Source organism: Mus pahari, chromosome 8 (assembly GCF_900095145.1).
Source record: "Mus pahari chromosome 8, PAHARI_EIJ_v1.1, whole genome shotgun sequence".
NCBI lineage: Eukaryota > Metazoa > Chordata > Mammalia > Rodentia > Muridae > Mus > Mus pahari.
The window spans coordinates 36,034,375-36,051,119 of NC_034597.1; the positions used below are offsets into that span (position 1 = coordinate 36,034,375).

Genomic DNA, 16,745 nt, shown 5'->3' on the forward strand with positions numbered 1-16,745 from the left:
TAATGCACGGGATGGCTAGACCCAGGTCAGTCCCACTGGTGTTTTCCTGATAGCGAGCTGCCCAATACAACTGTCATGTACCACCTGGGGCAAATAAGCCCTCAAACATGGATCTCCTTAGTGAGGAATGGCATTAAGTGTGAAATGGACTTCACATTAAAAATTAAATCTCAACATTTTTGTAGTAATTAAGCTGTCTGGGGTTTACTGGGTGAAGTACATTTTAAGTCAATTTTATCTACTCATTTTATGGTTTTTAAGAGTAACTCCTAAGAAATTTTACATATCATTTGTATCACCGTTTCATTCAATGGCACTTGTCTAGAGATGGCATAATTTAGTCTTGTTCCTTAACAGACTTGATCTCGGGTTTCCTGAGCCACAGAGAGGCCATCCACAAGGCCTGCTCATAACTCCTTGTCGTGGTGAAAAGGCTCCTGTGTGTCTCTGGGCCAGATCGCCTTGTTCCAGCACTTTATTCTGAGCATTTCGACCGGCTCTCTCCTGGTTGTTGCTCTGTCTCCAGGCTGCTGCTCAGCACTCTCCCGTACTTCTGCTTCTTTCTGACACTCCAGAACTTTCTCTGTGGGAGCTTGAGATGTAGGAGCATCCATCATACTTAGAAAATCAAAGGCAGGAAGTGGAGGTTTCCATTCCTGGGCAGATAAGACTGCTGAAAAAAAAAGAGAGGACCCAGAGTTCAGTGATTAACAGAGATGAAATCACCATATGAATATAGCTAGGAAGTATTTTATTTTGAAATACACATTTGTAGGAGGGCTTTATCAGTTGTCTGCTGATTAAACCCTTTGCATACTAAAACCATTTGCATTTTTGGTGACCTAAGGAGGTCATATGCACATTTTCCCACATGCATGCAGAGGCCAGGGGAGAAGCCTATTTATTGCTCTCTATCTTATTTTTTGAGAGTCTCTCTCATTGAATATGAAACTTACTATTTTGGCTGGCCAGCAAGCTCCTAGAATCTGCCTGTCTCCATCCCTCAGCACTAGGGTTACCTTTTCTGCAGGTAGAGGGGATCTGAACTCAGATCTCTCGCTTTTACAACAACAACCGCTGAGGCCTCTCCCCAGCATCTATTGTCATATTTACATTCATACTCTACTTATTTTATACAGTGATTAAGTGTTAATAGGAACAAAATAAATAAATAATCTTACTGCCAGCTAACCCTTTTGGGGGATTAAAAAACAACAAATAGTTATATGTGGAATAACCTTACAGATAGGCAGGTATAAGTTAAAATATCAAGTTTTTTGCTCCCCTCCTGTGGTGGCTTGAACAGGTATAGCTCCCAAACACTCATGTGTTTGAATACTCTGTCACAGGGGTGACACTATTAGGATGTGTGGCCTTGTTGGAGTAGGTGTAACCTTGCTGGGGGAAGTGTGTCACGATGGGGGCAAGCTTTGAGGTCTCCTATGCTCAAGCCACACCCAGTTTGGCACACAGTCTCCTCCTGCCTTCAGATCCAGATGTAGAATTCTCTGCTCTTTCTTTGCACCATGTCTGCCTGCACTCTGCCATAATTCCCACCATGTTGATAATGGACTGAACCTCTGTAACTGTAAGCCAGCCCAAATTAAACGTTTTCCTTTCTAAGAGTTGCCGTGGTCATGTTGTCTCTTCAAAGCATTAGAACCTTGACTAAGACACCACCCTATTCCAGTCTTTTTTTTTTTAATCTTTTTTGCATAGTATGGTGTTCCACATATTTAATCCCAGCACTCAGAAGGCTGGTAGATCGCTGTAAGTTTGAGGAGAGTTTGTTCTACAGAGTGAGTTCCAGGACATTACATAGAAAAACTCTGTGTCAAAAATATTATAAAACAGCCTTCTCAGCTGTCTTAGTCAGGGTTTCTATTCCTGCACAAACATCATGACCAAGAAGCAAGTTGGGGAGGAAAGGGTTATTTCGGTTTACACTTCCATACTGCTGTTCATCACCAAGGAAGTCAAGACTGGAACTCAAGCAGGTCAGAAAGCAGGAGCTGATGCAGAGGCCATGGAGGGATGTTCTTTACTGGCTTGCTTCCTCTGGCTTGCTCAGCCTGCTCTCTTAGAGAACCCAAGACTACCAGCCCAGAGATGGCACCACCCACAAGGGGACCTCCCCTCTTGATCACTAATTGAGAAAATGTCTTACAACTGGATCTCTTGGAGGCATTTCCCTAACTGAAGCTCCTTTCTCTGTGATAACTCCAGCTGTGTCAAGTTAACACAAAACTCGCCAGTACATCAGCCATCAATGGGAGAAGAGGCCCTTGGTCCCATGAAGGCTCGATGCCCTAGCGTAGGGGAATTCAAGGGTGGGGAGGTGAGAGTGAGTGGGTGGGTGGGGGCACACTCTTACAGAAGCAGGGGGAGGGGAGGGGAGAGGATGTTTCTGGGGGCGGAAATCGGGAAATGTGATAACATTTTAAATGTAAATAAATAAAATATCCAATAAAAAATGACTAAGCATAAAAAAATCATAAAACAGAAAAACCAGCAGATACATATAAACAGAAACACATGCATCTACAGTCACTTTCCCCATGAGACCCTGGTCAGGATAGGAAACCTACCAACAATTATTAAACCAATGTTAAAAAATATAGTGCTAACTCAGAGGAAAAACACTAGAGTTGGGCACAGTATCACCAGGCTAGAATATTCCAAAATCCCTATAAATAAGAAGCAGCTTATAAAGTCTGACTTGCCTGAGTAGGAAGGACAAGGATGAGGCTGAACATGAGGAACTTCAGAACTCATGCAGTGAATATATTCTGTCGTTATAACAGAAACAAGTCTGGGTCATTGTTTAAAAAAAAATGAAAAAAGAAAAGAAAAAAAGCTATTTTGGGGCTCATGGCTCTAGAGTCTAAGAAGTTCAAGTCAGGAGAAGAGCATCTGGAGATAGCCTCCTACTGCGTCAATCTAACTGTGGGAGCAGAAGGGAAGTGGGTAAATGGAGAAGAAAAGGGGGTGTCTGAGTCCCCAAAGAACTAATCTATTCCTCAATGAGAAGTCTTAATGCATTCATGAGGGCTGCTCCCATATAACCTAACATCACTTACTAGGACTCAATTTCCATCATTGCCAGATCCTGATCAAATTTCAATCTGTGTTTCAAAGTAGACAAACCACAACAAGAGGGGTATTTACTATGATTAAAACTAGTTCTGGCTAAATTAAAGAGTCAAGCATGGTGGTGCACACCTTTAGTCCTAGTACTCTGGAGGCAGAAGCTGGTGGATCTCTATGAGTTTGAGGCCAGCCTGGTCTACAGAGTGAGTTCCAGCACTGCCAGGACTACACAAAAAAATTCTGTCTCCAAAAATTAAAAAAAAATTAAATGAAGAAAAAGTAACTTACAAAACTGAGCAGAAGAAAGCAGTCACTTATAAAGCAGTCATTTGTGGGTAGAAGAAATGGCTCAATGGTTAAGAGCAATTGCTACTCTTACAGAGACCTGGTTTCAATTTCTGATGCCCATACTGGGTGGCTTACAACTGCTGGTAACTCAAGTTCCAGGGAACTCAACCCCTCTTCTGCTTTCTGAGGGTTACTAAATGCACAGTGCATATGCATACACTCATACTCACGTGCACACGCACACACACACACACACACACACACACAGTAAATCATACATACATTCATTTAGTAGACTGCCCTTAAAACTGTAGATTAAACCCTTAAAATTAGATTTCACCCTCTGTAGTCTTGTTCTCCTAAAAAGTATCCTCATTTATTTATTTAGACAGAGGTTTCATTGTGTAACCTTGGCTGGTCTGGAACTCCTATGTAGACTCAAGCTCACAGAGATCTACCTGCCTCTACTTGCCAAGTGCTGGGATTAAAGGTGTGTGCCACCACATGTTAAACTTTTGTTTTAATGTGTGTGCACTTGTGTTCTGGAAAGTTTTACATTAACTTAACACAGGTTAAAGTCATCCTAGAAGAGGGAACCTCAATTAAGAAAATGCCTCCATAAGATCAGGCTATAAGATCTGTAGGGCATTTTCTTTTTCTATTTTTAATTAAATATTTTCTTTATTTACATTTCAAATGTTATCCCCTTTCCTAGTTTCCCCTCCAAAAATCCCCTATCCCCTCCCCTCTCCCCCTGCTCCCCAACAACCTCTCTATAGCCTTGGCATCAGCCCTGGTTCTAGATTCCTGCCCTGCTTGAATTCCTCTCCTGACTTTCAGTGATGGCCTATGATGTGTAAGTGCAAGAGAAATCCTTTCCTCCCCATGTTGTGTGATCATTGTATTTATCGAAGCAAAGGAAACTCTAATTAAGACCTGTGTTTTTGTGCGTGCGTGCGTGCGTGTGTGTGTGTGTGTGTGTGTGTGTGTGTGTGTGTGTGTGTGTGTGTATACGTGCGTACTTGCGCATGCACAAGCTAATATAGGTGGATGCACATGAAGGCCAGGTCAGAAGTAAAGCATGGTGTCCATGGTGTCTTCCTCAGCTACTTTCTGATCAAGGTCTCACTAACTGAGCTAGCTCCACAGATCTGCCCCCCTCTGCCTCCTCAGCAATGCATTACAGGTGAGTACTGGTAGCATTTTGTCCAGCCTCCGCCCCAGTTACCTGGCAACAGCCAGGTGTGCCTGACTCATGATTGAAGGGGCTGCTTGCCCCCTCCTTCTCTTGCTTTCTTGCTCCAGCTCTGTACCCTTCCTCCTACCCCCACTCTCTCCATTCCCCTCCTGCTCTCTCTCCATATGCTCATGGCCTCCCTCTCCTCTCCTCTCCTCTCCTCTCCTCTCTCTCTGCCTTTCTCTGTCTCTATGCCCTCAACTCCCCTCCCCGTGGCCTGAATCAACTCTATTCTATACCACCATACTGTCATATAGCTGGTCCCTCAGGGGGAAGGAGTGCCTCGGCAGGGGCCCACAGAGGCACCCCTCCCCCACACTTTACAGCACCTCCAACAAACATATTCCTCCTCTCCCATATCTTTTTATAAAACACAACAGTGTACTACCACACCTGCCTTTTTGGATGTTGTTGTTGCTGTTGCTGTTGTTTTTGAATGTGATTGCTGAAGATCAAACTCAGGCCTTCATTCTTGCACAGCAAGAACTTTACCAAGTGAGTATCCCCTGGCTCTGAAAAGTAACTATTTCTATGAATCATTCCAGAAAAAAACATTTTGGAATATATTTAACATTGTTACTCATACTAGTAATGCCTTAATCTTGAAGCATTTTCTGTTTCTAGGTCAATATCTTTTTCCACACACTTTATGAAAACAAGTCCATTTTTAAAGTTAATTATAGACATGTAATAATTTTAAAGTGCTATGGAGTCAACTGAACTATAAATACACAGTGATTAGATAATTCTTTTAGATGAGTGTCATGCAGTGAATCTTCACATTATTTTAAAATACTGGTCACAATATGCAGAGAATGACGAGAGTTTGGAGAACTTATCCCTAAATGGGATGTAATTATTAAACTCCTCCCCTTGATGCTCACTGATCTAAGAAGAAGAGGAGGCAGAAAGATGTAAAAGCCAGAGGAGATTGGTAAGTCCAGTCTTCCAGACAGAGCAGGACTGATGCACATATGAACTTAGAGACTGACAGCATGCAGAGGCCTGCATGAGTTCAAGCCAACAAAATCCCAGCACAGAGAAGACATGGGCACACACTGCCAGCCATAATCAAGAAGCTATTTGCAACTGATGGTGCCTGGGGTAATCTGTCTTCTCCAGTGTAGCGCCACTGGGTTTACCAACCACATGACAGGGCAGCCTCAAGTGCAGAATAAAATGGACTCCATGGGTAGTTTTAGGGGGTTTTTTTGTTTGTTTTCTTTTTTTGCATGTTATGTTTTAGTATCTTTTGTCTTACTGGGTTTTATTTTTCCATTTTGTTGTTATTGTTTGTTAGTTCGTTTGTTGGGTTGTCTGTCTTTAAAAAAAAAGAGAGAGAGAAATAATATGATGTTAGGTGGGTAGAGAGTTGGAAGGATCTGGGAGAAGTTGAAGAAAAAAGTATGATCAAAATATATGATATGAAATATCTTCAATAATAAAATACTGGTCATTAGAAGAGTAAGACTGGTTAAAGTTCATAATATACCAGATAAATTACCTAACCAAAAAGTCTACTAAAAAGTTTACTTGGCCTATTTAAAATAGTTTTTAAAAAGTAAGTATATGAAGAAAGCTTTTAAAAACGAGCCAGGATGGGAGAATTTGTGCATGAAAATGACAGGATGGGAGGATGTATGTATGAAGATGGCAGGATGGGAGAATTTGTGTATGAAAATGACAGGATGGGAGGATGTATGTATGAAGATGGCAGGATGGGAGGATGTATGCATGAAAATGACAGGATGGGAGGATGTATGTATGAAGATGGCAGGATGGGAGAATTTGTGTATGAAGATGGCAGGATGGGAGGATGTATGTATGAAGATGGCAGGATGGGAGAATTTGTGTATGAAGATGGCAGGATGGAAGGATGTATGTATGAAGATGGCAGGATGGAAGGATGTATGTATGAAGATGGCAGGATGGGAGGATGTATGTATGAAGATGGCAGGAAGGGAGAATTTGTGTATGAAGATGGCACATCAGCTTCTCGCTTTGGCCAGTCACCGTTCCCAAAGTGGCGGGTTTTAAACTAGCGATTACAAGACTCACATGGCTGAAGACACCAGCAATGTGCACAGCAACATAGACTAAGAGCACGTCAGTACTGAAGACAGAGGCCTTAGAAGGTGAGGCAGTGTCTCCATCCCGGACCTGAGGCGTCTAGACTGTTCATCTTCATTAGCTATGATTAACATTTAAAATGCACGCAACAAAATACAGCACTATATGTACTGAAGGAAAGAGACAACTTACTGATGGGATTTTCTAGTCCTGCTTGTAAATTTTTCAGCCACAACACAAGGCTTTGTTCCGTCATAGACTCGGATGAAGGAAATGCATATACTTGTCCACCCGAATGCAGATTCACCACAAGCAACTGAGGAAGTGGTGGCAGACGACCAAAATATGCCTTCAAGATGCCCCTCCCCACTGGAGTGTTCTTTCTGCAAGAAAGGATGGTTGAGTATGCTAATCATTCCTTCTATGATGACAAAAAAAGAAAATAGTCATTTACAGAGCACTAAGCATCAATTATTAGCCTGCCAGAAAGCCTATGAAGACTTCACCAAAACAAGAGATCTGCAATCATATTAGTAATCAGATGCTTCTAAAGTGTCTTTGTGCTATGGGGCAGTCTATCATGGGAGGAACAGAAGGCAGCCAGTGACTCTGCATGACAATCAACACGGGTTCTACAACCGGTATGTTTCCCTTAAGTACCTCATCACATGTCAGCTCCAAACTGGCGTGTTATGTAAGTCTAACAGGATGCTTCCTGTTACAAACATTCCTCTCCCCTAAGATTGTCCCTTTCCTTGGGAAAGGAAGAATGTTAATTCCACATTGAAGATCTAAAACCGTAACTACATTCCTACAAGGAATGTAGTTCCTACATTCCTATACATTAAAGAAGCCTTGCTTCCTGATACAGCATACTTCACATTATGTAAAACACTACTTTAATACCTACAGTGGAAGATACTGAGATAAACTTTCCCTCAAGAGTGAGATGTAATGTTAGTAAGACTCTATGACAAAAATGTATATTGCCACATTTTTCTTGATTTTCAATGAAGTTTTAAAAAGCACGCATTTCATCTGTGAGTCTGAACAGGGTCACGTGTGCACATGTGAACTGTGCTCACAGACATTTAATGAAGGACCAGTGATTCATCTAGAAAACATGCCAAAAACTGCCACATAGAGATGTACTGAATGAACTCCTTCTCCAATGCTATTGGGTGACTTTCACCACACAAACAGACTGAAGTTTGTAAATATCTCAAGGCTTACTTTCTTATTTGTCACTGTTTTCAGTGGACATCTACTACTTTTTAAAATCAGAAAATACTACCTACAGTTATTTTACAATAACAGGTCTAAACAAGGTCATCTTTGAACTTGTCTGAGGAAACTAGTTATAAAAATATCATGATGGTATATTTAGTTGCATGTTAACTCCGAGGTTATAGAATTTCATTTACTAATGAAAATGTAATAATTTGACTTCCTTCATGTAGCCTTGAACTCATGATGCTGTGATTTTAGGCAGACACCACACCACAGACTTCCCCCAGTCTACCTCTTAAAGTAAAACAAAACCATACAACATATACTTACAGATTTAACCAGCAAGGGGTGAATGAATCCAACTGCTTCTGTCTCACCAGTGCCAGGACCGTGTTCCTATGCTGAGGGTTTATGCTGCCATCACTAAACAAGAGAAGTAATGGTCTCTGAAATCTTAAATATGTGGGAAGATTTTCCACAGTGATTTCTGGCTGTTTAAAAAAAAAAAAAAAAAGCATCAAAATTCCTCGAACAAAAACACAGGCATGATACAGCATAAATCAGAAATGGTGCTCAAATCACTCATGCAACTTTAGTTTATAAAATGGAATTCACACATTTTTTTTTTCAGAGATTTGACCACAGTAAGTAACTCTTTAAAAATTCTTACTCAATCCTATATCACAGTAATGAGTTATAGTCAAAATAAAATTGCTAACAGACTTTAAGAACGCAATGGTTGGTATCTCTACAATAACTCAGGCTGAGCTCTGGACCCAGATTAGCTAGTACACCCACGGCAGACAACACTCTTTCATTCTTCCCTCTAGTATGTTTGGTTTTTTTTAATTTATTAGAGGTTAAACATAAGATAAACTGAATTATAACCTTTCCCCCCCATCCATGATTAGCCTTTCATTCTTCCCTCTAGTATGTTTTTTGGTTTTTGTTTTTTTTTAATTTATTAGAGGTTAAACATAAGCTAAACTGAATTATACCTCCCCCCAATCCATGATTAGCTCGTTTTTTCCAAATATATGTATCTTTTGGATGTTTAAAACAAAGATGTGCTGAACAAGCCCAAAAGCCAATTTTTACCTCTTCTGGGTTTAAAGCAACTGAAAGGAATTTAGTGAGGAGTAAGAAATCTAATTTTCTACCACTCTCGTTACTGCTTTACAAGGGTGTCCCGCAGTAGTACAGTGCCCTCTGGAGGCACTGTGAGCCAGAAACATCATTTCATTTCAGATGAGAAATGTTCCCAGAGGCTCCGTGGGGAAGGAGAATGCAGGCTTACTGCCTACCAGCTAGCTTCCAATTTCACTGGGTCACTAAACCCTCACCAACAACTTGATTTTTTTAAACCATGTCAACAACCTTTACACAAGCTGGCATATACCTTTCCCTTCCCTTTACCAATCACTCTTTCTTCTACTTCTTTTCTTCACTCTCACAATAATCATCTTAGATTTCCTACATCACAAGTTAACTCCTACATCTGCTTCTTCCTAGGCTGGCCTTGAGCAGTTCTACCTGTTGCCTACCTCTGACACGGGTGGCATCCCCTCCTAAATGACAGATATCACAGAGCCCTAGAAACATGAGATGAAGGTGACTTCTGTTTATCTCACGTACTAAGAATAAGAAGCCTGAAGTGTAAGAAACTTCCTGCCCTCGAAGAATTCACTCATTAGAAGAGAGAGGTGCAAACCGCTGTGATCCTTCAACACTTCATGTTCGACAGCTAAGGAAGCCAACCTATCAAAAAGACATGGTGGGGGAACTCATGGTGTGAGGAAGTGTCACTCTGATACTGTACCAAGTCCCTGTGTAGAGTAAGGTCCTGACAGGCTGGGTTTGTACTCCAGCAGAGCTACAGACACTAAAACCTGTCATCCCAACAGACAGAGCTGTTACAGCTACATGTGGGGCATCAGCGAGCTGACAGATAACAGCATAGGGAAGGCAAGAGGCCAGTGTAACTGCAAGACCAGACAGGAACGGTCCTGCCAGTGTTCTAGCTCCTGGGAACTACAGATTTTCTATCAGATTGACCGGTCTGTTTGCAGGAGGATGACTAAACAGAATAGGAATTTGAGACGGCAAAGGTCAGTGATGGCCAGTCTCCTTTTCCATATCAGCCAAGAGAGAAAGACTGAGCTGTCTGAAAGATAACAAATATCCACCAAGGGGAAACTGGTTAACACAGAGCATTAACACAAATGATTATTGAGCAGATATTAAAAATAAGCATTTATATATTTTCTTTCATGAAAATATACTTAATAAAATGAAGAGACAGGGGAGTAGGAATGGGACTGTAGGAGGAACTGTAGGAGGGCAGACTGGGAAGGGGGTAACGACTGGAGTATAAAAAAAAGTAATAAAATAAGAAGAGACTGATAAATGTTTTTAGATTTTGGAGAATATATTCTGAAGTTTAAACCTGGAGAAGTTACAGTTGAATCTAAATTCCTTCTCTATTACTTTTGTATTATTTGAAAAAAATATATAAGTTCACTCTACTATGTATATGTTAAGGTAGCATTTCTCTAATAAAGTCTACCCTTTATGTAATCTTTAATGTAGCCTACCCAGTATATTAGCATGTAGGTCACTGTGACAAGAAATGAGACAGGAGATCATTCAGTCAATATTTATAGCTGATAATAATACCCCATCATAACTTCAGAAATACAAATGTACTGTAGCTACTGAAATCAAATAACCTCGGTTACACCTATTGTGCTTGTGACTCCACTAAAGGGCATTAGAAAATGGGTCAGATGGTGGCATTTTAAAACTGTTTAAATTGTAGCAATAGCTAACACTTGCTGAACATTTGCTAGAGGCCAGACACTCTCTACTAAGTGGCACTCCTCGGACATTTACTCACAGCAGTGATTCTGCAGGACACACATGGAAATCTTAGGAGCAGATACAACACAGAGCCAGTAAGGACTCAGAAGATTTTGCAACCAGGATGTCTGACCTTCTAGACCATCTTTATTGTAACAATGTTTACCCGGCACTGGACACTTCGGCCCCAGGAGGCCAGTAAAGTTTTACCAGCACACTAGAAAAGTTGTGTGTATAAAATAAACAACAGATTCAAACAAGTATTCAGCCATAAAACATGACACCCCAGAGCTTCTGAAAGCTGAAAACTTATGTGCTAATCATGTGATATTGCCATTGATCAATCAGAATTTTATTTCAAATAACCTCCTCATTATATACAATATACTCACAAATGCTTCCAGTGGTGCGTTTGCTAATATCTGAGCCATGTCTTGTACCAGGGTGGTGTCTAGTGGGACACTCTCTATTCTACCTTCTTTAGGCCTGGCCAGTAGCAGGGCTGGGAGAGTTGTAGCATATTTATTTGACCTATGAAGAAATATACTATTAAAATTTAAAACCAAGGTACATCAAGTCACCAAAAAGATGAACAATCACAGCAGCACCTCCAAGTGGGAGGCAAGAGAAGGAAGCCTCACTGCTAGCTAGTGAGATGGTATCCACTGCAAGCCCCACTATGGGAAGTGAGAAAAGGTGGCTGTGAGTTCAAGGCCAACCCAAGCTATATACTGAGGCACTGCCTCAGACAACAACAAAGTATAAACACGGTAAAAGCCCTGGTGCTAAGGAGAAAGCTCTCTCAATTTCCATAAACCTTTATGTGAGGTTATCTGAGAGATTCAGGAGTACTGAGAAGCTGAAAGAAAATGACAATAATCTAAAGATGTCTTCTTTATAACTTGCCCTCAAGAAAATGCCTGAGTAGGACCTGAAACACACTGGTCCACCTGGACAGCTCAACATAGACTTGAGTAAGGCAGAGAACCAATGGCAGGCCTACAATCTGCTAGGTACTATAGTTAATGCCTTATCAATATTCATTCATCCATCAGAGCACTTCTAAAAGCAGTCTTGGTCATCCTGTCTTACAGCTGAATGGGGCTCGGAGAGCAAAAACTGATGCATGCTGAACTCCAATGAGGTACTCTAGACAGTGTGTAAAAAAAGCCACTTGTGTTACTAACCCTGATAGAACCCAAATCCTCTAAGTCAAGTGAAAATGCTCTGTGTGAATTGTCAGTAAAAGGTGTATGGTGTGGAGAAGAACTTAACTTATGCCAGAATGAAGTACAGACACAATACCATAAACATTGGTAAAGAGCCCAAGCTTCAGATACCCAGAGGAGGTAGCAAGTTGGCGAGCTAGCTGCTTATAAACCAAACACTCTGAAAACAGTATCAGCCCAGCTCTTTATATCTTAAGTGCAAATTAGCAGCAGAAAATAGTAGGTGATTATATTATCAGATAGGTGAGCCACCTATTTTCTGGTTTAGTAATACTTTCTAAAAATAGACTAACTTCATAAAACGATCTAAATTTTCCCCATTAAGAAGTGTTCAGGGGGCTAGAGAGTTGGCTCAACAGTTAAGAGCACTGACTGTTCTTCTGGGGGTCCTGAGTTCAAATCCCAGCAACCATACAGTGGCTCACAACCATCTCTAATGAGATCAGACGCCCTCTTCTGGAGTGTCTGAAAACAGCTACAGTGTACTTACATATAATAAATAAATCTTTTAAAAAAGTGTTCAAAATGAAAAACATTGAGTTCAAAACAAAAGAATTAGTAACACTGTAGCCAGAAAATCCAAAGCACAAACTACTGGGGCATAATAACTTCTGGGGCTGTTCTTGTGCACTATTTATTCAGATGCTGAATTCTGTACCCCAAGATAGGGTTACAGTCCAGACATGGGCACTGTATTGACCAATGTGCTGTAAAGAATGCTCCCCAATGATCTCTGATGGGTAAATAAAAAGCTAGAACCTGGACTAGGGCAGAGGAGAGGGGAAGGTGGAACTTGGGATTAAGTAGGGGGCTCAGGCAGGATGAGGCGGCAGGATGGACCATAAGGATGGATACTGAGCATGTAACCTGAGAATCTCACCCTGGGGATGCACATGGAACAGTGCGAGACTCAATTACCAAGTAACACAGTCTGTGGTTGGAATACACGTTAGCATAGCTCAGAACCTGCCCGGTTTGGTGTGCAGCTTAATAAAAAGATCAGGTTTCTGTGTCTTTTGTTAGGGAGCTATACAGGCTAAAGAGCACACAGAAATGCCCTGCAGATATCTGGGAGCAAAAGGGGGTTGTAGCAACCCCCCCAAAAAAATCTCTACTGAATATCTACACACACACACACACACACACACACACACACACACACACGGTTCATGGTGAATGTGATTGTGTTGATAAAAATTCCCAAATGTGTAGTCCACTCCTTTATTCTATAGCAACTAAAGTATACTGGTAACATACAGCAATCCCATCCTCCATAGACAGAACAATGGACGTTTTAATATTTTATATATATATATATATATATATATATATATATATATATATATATATATTCTCCTGTAGCAATAAAAACAAGACTCAAGAAGTAAAATTCTCAACACTATAAAAGCCCCAGGGAAAACCTAAAGCCTAGGCTAAGGCTGACAAAGGGACAAAAGTAAGTATGACCACTTCTGTGGGTGCCTTCAAAGTAAGTGAGCCCAAGACCTCTCCTGTGGTCACTTCAGAAGGAGTGTTTAAAGAATGTAGCAGCATGGCACTTCCAGACCTCTCCTGGAAGAAAATTAAAACTGCTGAACACTGGGGTGGACGGGTACCCATGGGAGTGGATAGGGAGGGAAAACGGCAGACCAGACTACGTGCATATGACATACCAGACACCTGTCACCTTACAAGGTGATTGAAAAGTAACTTGCGGTTCTGCTAAATCTCCAGATCGGCTGTGGAAAGACAAGCTGTACATTATACTGCATCATTTCAAGTGCCCCAGAATTAGAAGAACAATAAACTTACAGTATCCAAACATCATCTTCAGAATAAATCCCTATAATGACAGAGCCTCTCAGCTGCTCTCCTGCTTCCCTGAACAGTTCTTTTGCTGCAGAGACAGAAAGAAGCTTGTGAAGCTTCAGCATCGCGTGTGCTAGGCAGCCGAGACAGACTTTACAGACGGCAGACTCCATTACCTTTCAACGTCAAAGCTTGATGCACAAGAACAGACACATAACATAAATCTGTTTCATGGCATACCTAAAGAGGCACCTATTGGTATGATAGAACTGTGGTTTCATAAACAAATGCTCTCTTAATGTCATATTTAAGATTTATAGCACTCAGGAGCTGGAGAGATGGCTCAGTGGTTAAATGCACTGGCTGCTCTTCCAGAAGACTGGACTTTAATCCTCAGTACTCACAGGGTAGCTCAGAACTGTCTGTGGCTACAGTTCCACCCAGGTCCTCACACAGACATACACATAGGCAGAACCCCAATGCATATGACATAAAAATAAATTTTTTAAAAATATAGCACTCTAATCATACAGAATTACCAAATAAATACTTTATGTTTTTTAATTTGCCTAACACAAGGAAAACGGACATAGCTGTCTTCTAAAATACAGCCTAAAGAGAGGGGAAATGATACTACCTTAAAATCACAAAGTATGAAAATGCTTATTGCAATGAATTGAAAAGTAGGCAGGACTTATATAGAATTACTTAGGGAGGGGAGGGGCAGGGCAGAGCTTTTCAAGGCAGAGATTTCTAGGGTGAGTACTGGGTTGGAATTCAAGTCCTGAGCTTGAGGATCTTAGAGACTGGTGGCTTTATTTTGCCCCCTTTTCCTGCATCAGGCCCAACGGTCAGGATGGTTTCCAGGAAGCTTTGGCTGAGTTCCCATTGTGAGGAGCTGCTTGGGGAGGCTGGAGAGGAGGTACTACTGGTGGCTCTGACAGCTCCTGTGGTAGTACCTCATTGGACAAGGTGCGGCTGTCCCTGTGGGGCACTGCTCAGGGACTACAGGTGGCAGACAGGCTAGAAAACTGGCTGACCATAAATCTGAGAACAGCCACAAATCGAGTCAGCAAGCACTATACTTCAGTGGCTGCAAGGCAGTTCTCCCACTGGAGGGTAATGCTGCAGAGAATGGCAAGCAGTCCTGTGTCCAGGCTCCTGCCATGAATTCCCTCAGTGATGTACCGCGACCTGGGAGTGTAAGCTGAAATAAACCCTTTTCTCTCGTAAGCTGCTTTGGGTTGAACTATTGCATCTCTGCACCAGAATGAAACTAGAACAATTACCAAACAAAGTTTTGTTTTTTAACTGTGCAAAAATAACTGGAACACAATGACCGAGCCTTAATGTCATTAATGTTTAGCTACCTTAAACTATTCACTAACCAAGCACTAAAACTTCATTTTAAATTGAGTAGCAAATATAATTTGCAATTAGACAATCAACATAATTTACTGAAAACAGTTACTCTACTGGAAGCACTGGGATTAAAGCCATGTGCTAACTGACTAGATTTTAAAAGCCTAAAGTAGTGGTTCAACCTGTAGGTTGTGATCCGTTTGGGAGGTCAAATGACCCTTTCACAGGGTTACAACAATGGGAAGGTTGAGCACCACTGGCCTAAGGTATTAGTGGACATACTTCCAAGTGTAAAGTTGTGTGAACAAATGTGTCTCTCCATCTATATGTCTTTCTTGTGGTTTGTCATGGGCTCTTTCCCTTCTGTTTGTTTTTTGTTTTATCTTATATTTTATTATTATCCTTCAGGCATCAGTTTGTTTTCTAATGGGAGACAGAGAAATGGTGAATCCACATAGGAGGGAAGGTGGAGAGGAACTGGGAGGAGTAGAGGGAAGGGAAACCATAATCAGAATATGCTGTATGGGAAGAAAATCTACTTTCAGTTCTAAAAAAAAATGAAAACTCAAAAAAAAAGAAACAAACAAACAAACAAACAAACAAACAAAAAGGGGGTGACCCCCTGAGCGCTGACATGCATCTCTGCTTCCTAGTCTGCCACCACGTGAGCAGTGGCCTCACACTCCCGCCTCCACACCTTCCCTGCCATGCCGGACTAGACTCTCAAGCTGAGTAAACTCAGGTCTCCTCCTTTAAGTCTCCTCCTAGAAGAAGTTGCTTCTAGTCAGGTAATTAATTAGTCACAGCAGCAAGAAAAATAATATAAACTCTTTGAGTAATTGTGCCATAGGTTTTTCTTCAAATTTCTCTATATTGAAAATTCTCTACAAGAAGAATTTTTTAAACCATTGTTAAGCAATAAGTGTTTAAACCATGATTTAAAAGTTTGAGCTAAGGAGATAGCCCAGTGGGTAAAATACTTACTGCATAAATGTTGTGAATCAGTTTGATTCCCAGGAATTTATTAAAAATAAATGCTGGGTAGTGTGCATCTATAATCCCAGCACTGTGACGTAGGGACAGGAGGATTCCCAGGGCTTAGTCACCAACCAGGCCAGCCAAGTATTGAGTTCTGGGTTCAGTAAGAGACTCTGCTTCAAGAAATAAGGTGGACAGCTTAGAAGCTGACACAAAATGTCAACCTCTGGCCTCTACAGATATACTCACAAGCAACTGCCTGTTCATGTGTATACACACACACACACACACACACACACACACACACACACACACACGCAGCAACAACAGAAATAAAAATTAAAAAGGGAGAGTTCCTTCCACTCCACTTACCTGGTGTCATGGCTGGACTGAAGAGCCCCAGTACTGACACACTAATAGAGCTGGACAGGTCTTTATATAACTCCCCACGCAGGTATTTCTCTGCTTCCTGAATAGATGCTATGTTTACTGGACAGGAGATCTTATTCCTGGATAAATATATAATTATGCTCAAGATTAATTCTTACTTTTTTTTCGTTTTTTTCGAGACAGGGTTTCTCTGTGTAGCCCTG

At 41.3% G+C, this 16,745-nt stretch overlaps 1 protein-coding gene across 3 annotated transcripts in view; it reads right to left on the reverse strand.

Moving 5' to 3' along the window:
- Positions 1-11: 11 nt before the first annotated feature.
- Positions 12-16,745, reverse strand: part of Txndc16 (thioredoxin domain containing 16) — an 81,142-nt gene continuing 64,408 nt past the window's right edge. For 2 of the 3 annotated variants that reach the window (XM_029541808.1, XM_021203438.2), the window contains 6 exons: positions 16,525-16,661; positions 13,816-13,900; positions 11,167-11,305; positions 8,246-8,406; positions 6,878-7,068; positions 12-673 (listed from right to left, as the gene is read on the reverse strand). In XM_029541808.1, the coding sequence (XP_029397668.1) occupies positions 408-673; positions 6,878-7,068; positions 8,246-8,406; positions 11,167-11,305; positions 13,816-13,900; positions 16,525-16,661 (979 nt within the window). In that variant the 3' untranslated portion in view covers positions 12-407. The remainder of the gene's footprint in view (positions 674-6,877; positions 7,069-8,245; positions 8,407-11,166; positions 11,306-13,815; positions 13,901-16,524; positions 16,662-16,745) is intronic. The other variant, XM_021203440.2, reaches the window with a different exon arrangement.